Consider the following 13,397-nt stretch of genomic DNA (forward strand, 5'->3'; position numbering starts at 1 on the left):
CATTTTTTTAATGGACACATAAAAAACAACAACTTGCCTCTGTCAGATGTTAGGTAGTTTCAGGCAAAACATGATTAGGCAATTTTGAAAAGAAAGCCATCTCAAGGAAAGGTCAATGTGCAAATGAGCCAAATAAGAACTTTGTGAATTGGTGAGTCCCAAAACGGTGCATAAAAGAATCAGGCATTGTTTGTGTTAAGCAGAAAGTTAAACTATTAACACATAACTTCTTTAATGTCAAATTTCTGTCCCAAAACCCAATATGAAAAGTATCAGCAAATACAGTGGAACTGGAGTGAGAGGGGAAGCCCAGGATCTTTCTAAGTGCCAACAGAAGCACCACACTACTTTTCAGCAAGTAGCGCCCAAGTACATATTGCACACAGACACAGAGTTGTTATTGTAAATGTTCCCCATTATCTCATTGCCACTCTAACAAACACAGGCATTGCTGAACCTCAACTGTCCATTACACTCGTCAAAACAGGATCTCTTTATAATACTCCATGGCTCCAGGCCCAGAGTGTTGTAAAGAGACCAGACAGGGAGCGAACAAACAGAGAACAAGAATCCAATACGGTTAAGTCACAGTGAACAAATAATTTGCACACATTTAAACCAGACATAATGCATGCAAACATCTGGAGAGATGTTATATCTGTTTCATCTACTGCTCATGTTGGAGCCCTTGTCCCAGACACCCACCATGGGAGGAGAAAAAGTTTGGAAATGGTTGAGGGTGGGAGGATGAGTGGCTAAAAGGAAAGCGGAAAAGGGCAGGGAGCAGTTGGGGAACCGAATGAATCATTTATTGAAAAGCTTTGCAATTCGGCTGTCCTAGACCCTACCATGTCGCCCTGGACTGCCACCTGACAGCTGCCCAGAAATCAGCTCAGATTAGCTAAAAAATAGTAAGGGATGGGAGAAACACTTCACCATGCTGTAGGTAAACACAAAAATGCTTTCTTTGCAAGGGACTACATACCTGCCAATATTATGGGGGCAACCTCAAACAGTCAGGCACTGCCCAATGAGTGGCATATAACTGGGATTACAGAAGGCTTGGGGGTAAAAGAATTAGGAATGGTTGATACCACTTGCTCAGGCAGAGGTGCTACTGGAATAGAAATGAACAGCCCCAGGTGCATTAATAGACTATTTTTAAGCAAGTGAAGTCCTTTGTTAAGGACAATTCCTTTTGGGTTCCTTCCTGTGCTTCTTGGAGGGAGGGAGCTGCAGGTCGTTTCCTCCCACCCCACGGAGCTGTTCTATAGTGAGCAAAAGAAATCAGTTGTGCCAGCCCCTGTGTGAACTGACAAGGGCCAACAAGCCCTTGCTTGTTGTCATGCATGCTACGTCCTTGGACCATCGCAGTGAAAGACAGTAAACACCTCTCCTAACCCCTGAAACGAGAACTTTCTGAACAAGCCCCGCTCAAAAGTGCTCCACTTGTCTTTTGCCTCTACATTAAGGGTGCAGTTTGTGAGTTTACCACCGTGTGGCAATAAACTCCGCCTAAATGCTGCCTCCAACCAAGCAACCATCTCTGCAGTGCCACTAATAAAGTTTAGCTCTGCAAAACTGTGGCAAGCACCAACAGCACTATTACAACAGAGCAAAAAGCTGAATAAACAGTGTGTCTGACTCAAACCTTATGACCACGTCTAGAGGGGGTTAAAAAATGGGCAGTTTTCCCTTTGTTAAGATGACAGGTATCACCTGGTGTACAAAATATTGTTCCCCAATGGTCAGCCATGCCCAGGGAGGAATCACAGCAAAAGCTACAGTACGTATGCAGGTATCATTAAGCTGATTTCTGATTGGGCTGTCACAGGGATGTCCTAATCCATCGTCAAGCAGTACATCACTGCTTTCCACTGGTCTGATTACTAGAGGATCCTGCAACAGGATTTTTAGGAAATTTGGTCTGAACAACTCAGAACTGATCCGCTTCTTTAAAAAAAAACATGCAAAGATACAAAGACGGACAGACGGACAGAGCAGTGGGGAAGAAAACTCACCTTGAGGTCTCTGTGGACGACCCCCATTTGGTGGCAATGGAGAACAGCCTCCAGGATCTGCTGGATGCAATGACTGCATGCAAACACCAGGGGGCGTGTTAGTTCACGGTGAGTGGTAACAACCACACAGGCTGGTGGGGTGGGGTGGGAATAATGGGGGGAGAAGTAAGGAAAGGGAAAACGGAAGAGGAGAAGAAGGACAAGGAAAGGGAGGAAAGGGAGAATGGAAAATAAAGGAATCTGACTCCCTCTCTGTTCAGGTTCTAATTGCAAAAAGAAGAGAAACCCCAAGTTACAGATACAAACTCTGGGGAAGTGAGACTAGGACTGCAGAATGATGAATTGCCCCTCGCCTCGCTCTGGGAGAGCTAAAATGCAAGGACTCAAGACAGATAGGAAATCTGACAGCCAGGGGACAAGTTACAAAGCAGGTGAAGAAGGGACACCAGAGGTGTCGTTGCTGAACTAAAGGAAGGCAAAGGAATGGAACTTCTAATGAGGGTCACAGGAAGTTTGTCATCTCTGCCCTCAAACTCCCATCACCTTCCACAACCCTGTTCTGGAGCTGCAGGCCACCTATTCAGGTCTGACGTCAGCACTCAGCGCCTTGGGGCCGCTGCCAGGAGACCTCCACCCGACAGGGCCTGCCATTGCAAAGGTTTGCCCTGAGTCCTCGTGACTAGGTGCACCAGGGACTCAAGTCTTTATAATTTCATACAGTGTCCCCAACGTAGCATGATTCTTCTGCATTCTGTGAAATTTTAATTTCCACCACCGGCAATGTTTGTGGTCAGAGGCCCACAAGGGCACTTCCATCAATGGCCTCCTTAAATCTGGAGCAGGCTTGACACCAAATCCACTTACGCTCAAACAGAATTTACCAAAGGTTTCAAATTAGTTTGACTGAGTCGGTTGCTTATATCCTTTGTCAACTCAACGGTGGTCCATGGGCAATTTTAAATATACCTATATTCAAACGTAATGACCAATGTAGCAGTCACTGCTTTTTATTTTCATCTCGCAGAGGCGGCAGAAATTTGTCCAACTAAGGATTATTGTACTTTTTGTGACTTATTACCACATGGCAGGAAGGAGAGAAAGCCGCAAAAGCCCAGCCCAATAATGCTATCTGGAACATTAAATGTTCAGTGTATACATTGATGGCTGTCCCTTAAAAAGAAACAAAGAAGTACTTGGAACACTTCTGTGATAATCCTCTTTCCCCATTACATGGCTTGAGAAGATCTCAGGTGTTTGTGAAGCATGATGAATTTTAAAAGACAGTGATGTAGTCATTGACCATTCTAAAGCAAGTAGAAGACTTGGTCATGTGCAGGTTTGATTTCATAAATGTGAATGCTCAGGAACAACAAAAAGTCCAAACATTCACTGAAGGGCTTACCAAAATCTATCCTCTCTCTAATCACACATTTCCATTTCTTAGATGGCATAGCCATGTGCCCTACTTCACATGGGAAGGGGTGTCTGATCCAAGTCTGGTTTAGAGGTAAGAATCAGAAGACAGGACAGCAAGAAGAGCCCTGAAGTTGCCCGTCAATGGTTAGCACCTGAACAGCAGATTGAGCTGGCACATAGACTACCTGGTCACAGTCTTAGGTGAAGATTTACTATATTTCTACTCAAACTGTAGTATTTGCTTCCCAGTTTACATCTATATGTATTAAGTAGTATAGGCAAATGGTATGCAAATCGGTGTCCTTTTTTGGCAATGCATTTCCACTTTCCCCCCTCTCTAATATGCAAATGGCCATCCTAGTACTTTCCTGCCTAGATCCAAGCAGACATTGTGTACAATAACACTCTTGGCCCTGCTAAGGAAGGCAATCAACCAATTATCACCGCCGTTAACAATTTCACAAGCAACCATTTAAGCAACACCAGAAGCAGCCGCTTCTAAGGCTTGGCTCACATCTAAGCTCCTCAATTATGCCCCATCTCTACTTGTTCATCAGTATCTCTTCGAGAGATACATTCTCCCAGAGGCCAAAACAGACAAGCATTACTTAACAGCACTCTTCTTGCACTCACCTGCCTTTTAGGGGTCCATCACTCCGGCTTGGCTCCAGAGTTTGGCAGGGCCCTGGGCATGTCACCCTGGGTGTGCCTCCCTACACCCAGGTGTGGGCCCTCCAACAGCAGTGGTGTGACAGTCACCAGCCTCCTCCCTTGCTCGTAAGACTGGGGGAGGGGGGAGCACACCTGCATAGAGGGGGCCTGCAAGGTGTCAACCCAAGTGGCCTTGTTGGGGCACACAGACCCCAGCAAATGAACCATATCCCATACTGCTCTGGAGGGTTCCCTGAACCCTCAGGAACAACTATTTGGGAGGTGCAGGTGGGTTTTTCTGGGGTGGTAGTGGTGAATATTAGATACCCTGCCTTGCATCCAAGAGTATGCACCGTCCACTAATGTGAAACCACCAAATAAACCCACAGTGTTTATAGCCCAAAGACATTTGGAGAGTTTCTTAGAAGTTTGCAGAAATCCTGTTCTATCTGGATGAAGCTCTTAGGTTGCTCTGAGCCCATGGCAGAGTCTAAGGTAAATCTGAAGAAAACCTCCAGCCTAGTTGTAGTCCCTCTTGAATGTGATAAGGCAATAGAGTGAGCTTCACAGATAAGCCAAGGTGTGGTGTGGGGTTACAGCTGGATATCTAAAAGCATAGTTGTAGTGGGAAGTAGGGGGAAGATAGTTAGGCATGATTACCAGTGGCAAATGCTGTCCTCGGACTCACATTTGCCAAAACTGTTTCAGCTGTATGTGATGTTCCACACATTACGTAACAGCAAACTTTACATCTTTAGGTGTACACATAAAATATATTGTGTGTCCATCTAAAAATGAAGCAGTCCCAGTTTAGGGTAATCCATGTGTGATATGGGTCCCTGATAATAAGTGATTATTCCCTCCTGCACATTGCTAATGTACTGAAAATGATTATCCCTAAAGAACTGAATGAACAAGCTGATCTCAGCAGAGTGTCCTTGAATCCTGTTGACCTTCAACACAGTGTAAAGCTCATCTGTCTCCACAGAATTCTGACACAGAAAGAGAATGATCACCCAATGGACAAGAAAAGATCATTTTAAGAATAAAATGGATAATGCCAAGGCTATACCTCATAGCTTTCATTATGCACATAGATAAATTTATCTACATCACTGACTACTGCGACAAAGAGTGCATTTAAAATTGGGGCATCGCTTAAGACAGCATTGGGGAACCTGCGGACCTCCAGATGTTGCTGGACTGCAACTCCCATAATCCCTGATCATAGGCCATGTTGGCTGGGGTTGATGGGAGCTGAAGCTCAAAATCATCTTGGGGGTCATAGGTTCCTCATCCATGCTGTAAGATATGAATTATTTACCTGCCCTACAGAAGGAACAGTACTGCCATATTTGGGTGAGGACATTAAAAATCTGGGTTCCAATCCCTTTCAGTCTACAAATGAAAGAACTAATTTTGTTTCGTATCCTAAGCTGCAGACACCTGTTGGATTGCCACTAATAAAAACGGAAACCAAACGAAGAAAATTAAGTTCTACAGCTTGCCATCTGAAACATGAGCAACTCCTACATGGATCAGGCCCAACAACTCTGCTTTTGTGTGGGAAATGATGGGTCCCTTTAAGGCATTTGCTCATTGTACCCTTAACATATTGCTGCTAGAGGTGTGCATGACAAGAGTTCCTGGCTCATTCTTAAAGAATCTGGTTTTGCCCTATATGCAACACACTTTCATACTGCGCACTGATCAGTTCTGAATAAGTTACTCCTTGTTGGAGGTGCGCAAATGTCACATGAACAAAGTATTTTAATTCAATATTATCCTACCAGCACCTCCCATCCTCCCAAAAACAATATGGCAGAAGAAGGCAGTATCATTTGACCTCATTTGTATGTGTTAATTCATAAATCTGTTACTATTTCAGCACCGATTTGTGATTTAAAAAAAAAATCTACACAAAAATGCATATTTAAATAAATGTTTTTGGAAAGAAACCTAATAAAATTCACGTTTCTAAACATATTTTCTCTCTAAATACACATTTCAAAATTTATTTAATGTTTTTTGAGCCAGCAACTGCATCACTACGCAGAGATGTATGACATCTAAAGGATAACTACATTCTGATCAGCACATTATTAGTTCAGGAACTGTGGATCAAGTCAGTTCACAGCACAATTCACACAAATCTAATTCCTTAAGTACCCTAATATCTAGACTCAACCGACATTGCTCCTGTTAGCAAGATCTGGTGATAAGTTGTATTTTATTGACTCCAAATCTTAACAGCCATTATTCCTAAGACAAGAAAAGACCCTGTAAGCAGTTGACTAATATAGCTGAAAAGTCTTTCCCAAACCCCTACTGTCAGGCCCAGGACCCTTTGATGGCTTCCAAAACGTCAACACATTGATAGGCCCTAACACTGCCAACAAGTGCCCTAAATCTGTGAGCTACTATTTTACATTTCCCACAACACCCCTGGCACAAAATTGCTCTGAAACACTATGGGAAATTTAAAATGGCAGTGCACTGCCACTGCTAAAGACCACCAAACATGAGGCAGCCCTCCAGCTATAAGGCCATTTGTCCTTTATTTGAAGTGCTGTCTTATCCAAGTCTTGTTTAAAGGTAAAGAATCGTAAGAAGGAAGGAGAGCAGAAGGGACCTTGGAGTTGCCCATCAAAAGGTCATCTGGACAACAGTCTGAGCAGGTTACTAATCACTCATTGTCTGTTCCCTTTTGGTGGGATGTACAGTATTTTCTATTCATTGGAAGTTCTAGGATTTTGCATCTATACCAAAATTTGCACGTATAGATATAAATTAGCATGTGCACATTTTGTGCATATTGGCATCTATTTTTCTGGTGCTGTGTTTCCTTTTCGTTTGGTGTTGTGTACTTGGACACCTCAACCAGTTGGAAAGTTGCTCAGAACTCCCTCAATCCTAGAGTTGAACCCTACCTACTGGGAATGTCACTGCATATGGACAGGATTTTTTCCTGAATAGTGGAAAAAGTGGGTACATACTCTCTCTCCACCATGCATTCAACATACATGTGAAGTAAGCACTCCATACAGAGACCTGAGTTCACAGTGACTTGGGGCGGCCGCCAAGACTACATAACACCGGTCTTGAAAGACCTACATTGGCTCCCAGTACGTTTCCGTGCACAATTCAAAGTGTTGGTGTTGACCTTTAAAGCCCTAAACGGCTTCGGCCCAGTATACCTGAAGGAGCGTCTCCAACCCCATCGTTCTGCCCGGACACTGAGGTCCAGCGTCAAGGGCCTTCTGGCGGTTCCCTCATTGCGAGAAGCAAAGCTACAGGGAACCAGGCAGAGGGCCCTCTCGGTAGTGGCGCCCACCCTGTGAAACACCCTCCCATCAGATGTCAAAGAGATAAACAACTACCTGACATTCTGAAGACATCTTAAGGCAGCCCTGTTCAGGGAAGTTTTTAATGTATGACATATTAGTGTATTTTTGGTCTTTGTGGAAGCCGCCCAGAGTGGCTGGGGAAACCCAGCCAGATAGGCGGGGTACAAATAAAAAATTATTATTATTATTATTATTATTATTATTATTATTATTATTAATTGCAGCAATTTATCTGTCTTGAAATTGAGGGGGTGGGCAGCCACATCCATTGGGCCTCCACAAGGAGAATTTGCCTGACATTATCACCCAGTGTGCATTTAGGTGGAGGACATATATCTACCAATAAAATGGCCAGGAAAGTCCCCAGAGACACAGCTGTGACGAGGGACACTAATCTCTAGGCTTTCCAACTGCATGGTGATAAATCTTATGGTAGCTGCCTCAAAAGCCACACAATATACAAGATGTACCTTGTCCAGAGAAAATGGAGATCAGCTCATGAATGGCCTTCTTGGTGTCACCACTTCTTCCAGTTATAAATATGTATTAAAATACACCCCCCCCTTCACCCCACAAGCATTCTCTGAAAGAAAATAGCCAACCTTTTATCGCTTTCTGAGCACCAAGATTCTGAACACAGTTCAGAGTAGTAAAAGGGTGCTAATGCATTTTGCACTTTCTGCTCCTTCAAAATATTTTTCCCCCTTGTTGGGTTTAAGTGTTGTTTTTATTTATCTTATGCTGCTTTGTGTGGTTTCATGCTGATTTTACACTATGGTAATTTTGTGCTGGTGCAGCCTTTCTATTGACTGATTCAGTTGCTAATTTGATTGTATAGTTATTTCAATCTGTTATCACCTAGAGGATGTAGTTAATTGGGCAATATATAAATGCCAAAATAAATAAATAACTGGGGTCACTTTTCCAAATCAGCCTGCTTACCATGTCCAAATCTTCTTTATAGGCCTTCTTCCAGGTGCCCAGATACCTAAGGTGAAATGTGTGGAAATGTTGGAGTGAGTCTTCTCACTGGGGATGCCCCAGGTATGGTACAAGATCCCCAGAGAAGTTCACCTGGTACATGCTTTCTTAACATTTCAGTGTTATACAAACCCCCTTTAAAAAACAACAACACCTTTTCCAGGTCTTTTAATACATTTACTCCCTTAAAAATTATTTTCAAACTGCTTTCACATGCTTGTTCTGATTCTTATGTGATTTCAATGCTGTTATGTTTTATTGATTGCATTTATATTTTACTGTGTTGAAAACCTTGCTGGAGGGGTGGGGAATTGAATGATGGGCTATCATTTTCTAATCTAAATAAATAATCCACATTAAGTGCTCTTGGATGTCCATCATTTGGCTAGGTACTGAGAGCCACACTGTCAACACATTTACTTCCTACGATGAGGAAGGCAAACTAGGGTGGCCAAATGTCTTATTTTACAAGAGATAGTATTTGAAGATGTCCTCTTAGGGATGACAAACCCTAAGAAAGGAGCAGAGCACACACCTTCCAATAGTTAATTAGAAACAAGAAAGCAAGAACAGAGGCCACCTGCTCACAGTCATCACCACTAAGGTAAGAAGTATTATATTTCATTTTTAATTGTAGGAATTATTTCCAAATTTGCACCTATATATATAAAGGGACATGGGTGGCGCTGTACCACAGAGCCTAGGACTTGCCGTTTAGAAGGTTGGCGGTTCGAATCCCCACAACAGGGTGAGCTCCCGTTGCTCGGTCACTGCTCCTGCCAACCTAGCAGTTTAAAAGCACAAAAAAGTGCAAGTAGATAAATAGGTACCGCTCTGGTGGGAAGGTAAATGGCATTTCTGTGCGCTGCTCTGGTTCGCCAGAAGCGGCTTAGTCATGCTGGCCACATGACCCGGAAGCTGTACGCCGGCTCCCTCGGCCAATAAAGCGAGATGAGCGCCGCAACCTCAGAGTCGGCCACGACTGGACCTAATGGTCAGGGGTCCCTTTACCTTTATATAAATTAGCATATGGCACTTTTATGAAAACATGCCTTTTGTCAATGTTTGTGGTCATTTCAAGGCAAATGCTTGTGCTCTACCATGCCTCCCCCTTTCCGAGGAGGACACATCCTTCCAGCCTTCTTCCTTCCTCTTCCATGTAGCAGAAATATCGTGCTGGCTCAAACCTGGCAAAAACTCTGGGTGGCTGAACCAGCCAGTGCTAGTTGCCTGCCTGCTTTCTCCAGAACAAGACTGAGGCTCTGTCCCTTCTCATTAGTATTTTTAAGGTATCCTGGTTCAGCTGCTCCTGTTGCCAAGCTGTTGTCTTGGTTGCTACGCTTATGCATGTGCTAGCCTAGAATCCAATTGGTTATTTGGACATGCTCACTTTCTCTCCCTCACCCTCTCCCTGAAAGTGAAATTGGTGATGGATCAGGTGCCAGGTGAGAAAGGTAATGGGCTCTAAGTAAGAGAGAACATTTTCTGTGCTGGGGTTTTTAGGGTTGCAGAGGAATAGATTCTAACCAAAGGAGAGCCCAAGGATAATTATGTGATGCAAGAGCAATGGAATAGAAGGAGCAGTAAGATCCTCTTCACTGGGGAAGTGCAACCCTATGGGTTTTGGGAGAATTAAAAAATTGACATGTAATGCAGTGGATTTTTCTATCCTTTGGGGTTCTTTTAGTAAATATATTTTAATCAGCTTCACTGGCATCTCTGGGAGTTGAGGGGTTTATTATTGTATTGCACTGAAAGTCCAACTTCTGCTGCACTGGAATGCAATGCAGAGATGGGTAAATCATTCTGGTTAGATAAATCCGTCCTAACTGGATACCTTAGGAGGAACTATAGCTCAGTCATAGAGCACATAGTTTAGTTCTCAGCACCTCTAGCTAAAAAAATGGCATGAGATCTTGGAGCTTCTGCCAGCCAGAGTAGGCTATACTGGGGTAGATGGGCCATGGTCTGACTACAAAGCAGCCTCATGTGTTCATGTGCACATGAAATGGACTATAGCAGAAGTAGCCAATATGGTGCACTACAGATGTTGGACTCCCATCAGCCTGAGCCAGCATAGCCAATGAAGTTCAACAACATCTGGAGGACACCATGTTGGCTAGCCCTGGACTGACAGTCTACAACTACAACTACAACCTTTAACAAACTACAGTTCTCAGGATTCTTGGGGGAAGCTGTGACTGTTAAAGTGGAATGAGAGTGCTTCAGATATATGGTGTGGGGATGTGACCTAAGACTCCTAGAGATTAATGTCCAACAAATGCACCTTTTAAATATAAGCATGGTGCCTATTTTTCTGATGTGTATAGGCTGCTGGAGTGTACCTAAATCTGGACCTATGTTGCCCATCAATGAGTACTGTCTTCATTTGTTTGGAATTGTATTGGATGAACTTGGTAGTTCTGAAGATACCTAGGCTCCTGGAAGCCAACTGCAATTTAAAACATGTCTATTTCAAGCTTCTTGGATTCAACACTTAAAAAATAAAAGTTCTTTCTAGACTGTAAAGCAGAATATTTCGAAGGTAACATTTGGAAATATCTTTGCTAATGCATGCCAGTTGACACACACCTACACACACCCAACTGACATGGCATTTTGCTTGCTCACAAAAATGCTACAATTACCTTGATCGGAAATTAAACTCTCTCAGGTGTTGGAAAGTATGGAGAGAAACATAAGAGTGCCTTTGGTCCATCTCTCTCAATATAACCTACACTGAGTGGCAGTGGCTCCCCAGAGTTTCAGACAGGCCTTTCCACATTATATACGGAGATGCCAGGGAATGAACCTGGAATCTTCTGCATGCATAGCATGGGCTCTGTTACTGAGCTATAACACTACCTGTTTTTTTTCGGGGGGGTGGGACTTGGCAAAACTCTGGACACTCCTCTTACCCAGAAAGGATCTCCTATTCTATTCTCAAATAGCATGATAACATATGGGAAGAGCCTACTGGCTCAAACCATCTAGCCCAGCATCCTGTTCTCACATTAGCCAACCAGATGCCTACAGGAAACCCAAAGCAGGATGTGATCAAAACAGCCTTCTCCCCAGCAACTGGTATTCAGAGGTAAACTGCCTCTGACAGTGGAATCACTGTGGATTGTAGCCAGTGATTAGCCCTTTCCTTCCTTAATTTGTCTAACCCTCTTTTAATGCCATCCAAATCGCTGGCCATCGGTACTTCTTGTGGGAGCGAATGCCATAGTTTTAAGTACGAACTTTCTTTTGTCTGTTCCAAATCTTCCAATATTCAGCTTCACTGGAGTTCTAGCGTTATGGAAAAGAAAAACTTCTCTCTTTCCGCTTTCTCCATAACAAACGTAATTTTATGCACTTCTATTGTGTCTCCTTACCTTCCTTCTAAAATGAAAAGCCCCAAATGTTGCAACCTTTCTTCGCAAAGGAGTCACGCCATACCCTTAACCATTTTGGTTTCTCCCTTTTCTGAAGCTTTTATCCTTTTTGAATTGAGGCAACCAGAACTGTCCATGGTATAACAAGTGTGAGCGCACTACAGATTTTTCTAATGCCATTATGATATTGGTGACCTACTAGGGACTAACCTGTGGGACTCCCTGCCTGTAGAGGTTTGGCAGAAATAATTTGCGTCTTCTTTTAGATTTATCCTAAAAACAGTGTTATTCGCACAGGCCCTCGCAATGTGAAATTCTTTTTACCAACCAGTATTTACAGTGGTACCTCGCAAGACGAATGCCTCGCAAGACAAAAAACTCGCTAGACGAAAGGGTTTTTTGAGCTGCTTCGCAAGACGATTTTCGCTATGGGCTTGCTTCGCAAGACGGAAACGTCTTGCAAGTTTGTTTCCTTTTTCTTAACACCGTTAATACAGTTGCGACTTGACTTCGAGGAGCAACTCATAGAACGCGGTGTGGTAGCCTTTTTTGAGGTTTTTAAAGACTTTGGTGATTTTTGAAGCTTTTCCAAAACTTTCCCGACACCGTGCTTTGCAAGACGACAAAACTCGCGGAACGAATTAATTTCGTCTTGCGAGGCACCACTGTACTGATGTTTTTACTGATTTCCCCCCTGGTGTTTTTGTTGTACTTGTTGCAATTTTGTATGCTGCATGCAACCTTGTATTTTTTAGGGAAGTGCAGCTTATAAATATTTAAATAAATAACAACTAATTTTTTAACAATCACCATTTCTTTTCTAATGATCCATAGAATAGAATTTGCCTTCCCACCAGCACCTATCCCCTGCCACACACTGTCTTAAGTAGATCAGACCAAGTGAACTTCCAGAACCACCATGAAGCTGACGGGTGTCAAATGATGCTGCCCTCGTCTGATCTGTATTAATAGGGACCTGCATACAACTCTTGTCTGCGGAGGCAAAAGGCCCTTCAATGTCAACTGTGGGCTCCAAAAGGGAAGGAGGAAAAGTACTCCTTTAGGAAACTATAGAGCACGGTATGGCCATGATCCAGAAATAGCCCTGTCCTTTTCCCAGGGCCAACTTGGCAGCAGTCCCCTGTGCACTGTGAAGAGGCTGCCAGCTTCAATGTGCTCAAAGAGCTCTGGAGTTTTGCCCAACACATGTGATAATCTCTCCCCGAGGGGGTGTCTCTGGTGACTACAGGAGACTCACTCTTATTACCACGAGGATACTTCTTTAGCTTCAGCACTTGAGGCTCCAGATTCAGTTACCAAAATGCTATTGCTGGCCTCGGTTCATCCAATTATTGTCTTGCCAGCATGATGACAGGACATACTTGCTTGCTAAAATAAGCCAGATGACAGTCAAAGAGTGTGTGCCTGACAAGCTTTGTCCCTTAATGCTATGTCTGGGGCATGCTACTTTTGAAAGGAAGGGGAGGGGGAGATAGCCAACAAAACTCCACTTGGCTTAGAAATGGCACTGACACAAAAATACAGCCATCCGGAGGGGAAACAAAAAACCAAGGGCTTATTCACATGCTACTGCAGCAAGT

At 43.5% G+C, this 13,397-nt stretch overlaps 1 protein-coding gene across 17 annotated transcripts in view; it reads right to left on the bottom strand.

Moving 5' to 3' along the window:
• CAMK2B (calcium/calmodulin dependent protein kinase II beta) overlaps nt 1–13,397 on the bottom strand; it is a 205,379-nt gene that overhangs the window by 68,389 nt on the left and 123,593 nt on the right. For all 17 annotated transcript variants that reach the window (XM_080982399.1, XM_080982398.1, XM_080982405.1 and 14 more), the window contains exon 6: nt 2,022–2,094. In XM_080982399.1, coding sequence (XP_080838525.1) covers nt 2,022–2,094 — 73 coding nt within the window. The remainder of the gene's footprint in view (nt 1–2,021; nt 2,095–13,397) is intronic.

Source organism: Podarcis pityusensis (genome assembly GCF_964106645.2).
Source record: "Podarcis pityusensis genome assembly, chromosome: 15".
Taxonomy (NCBI): Eukaryota; Metazoa; Chordata; class Lepidosauria; order Squamata; family Lacertidae; genus Podarcis; species Podarcis pityusensis.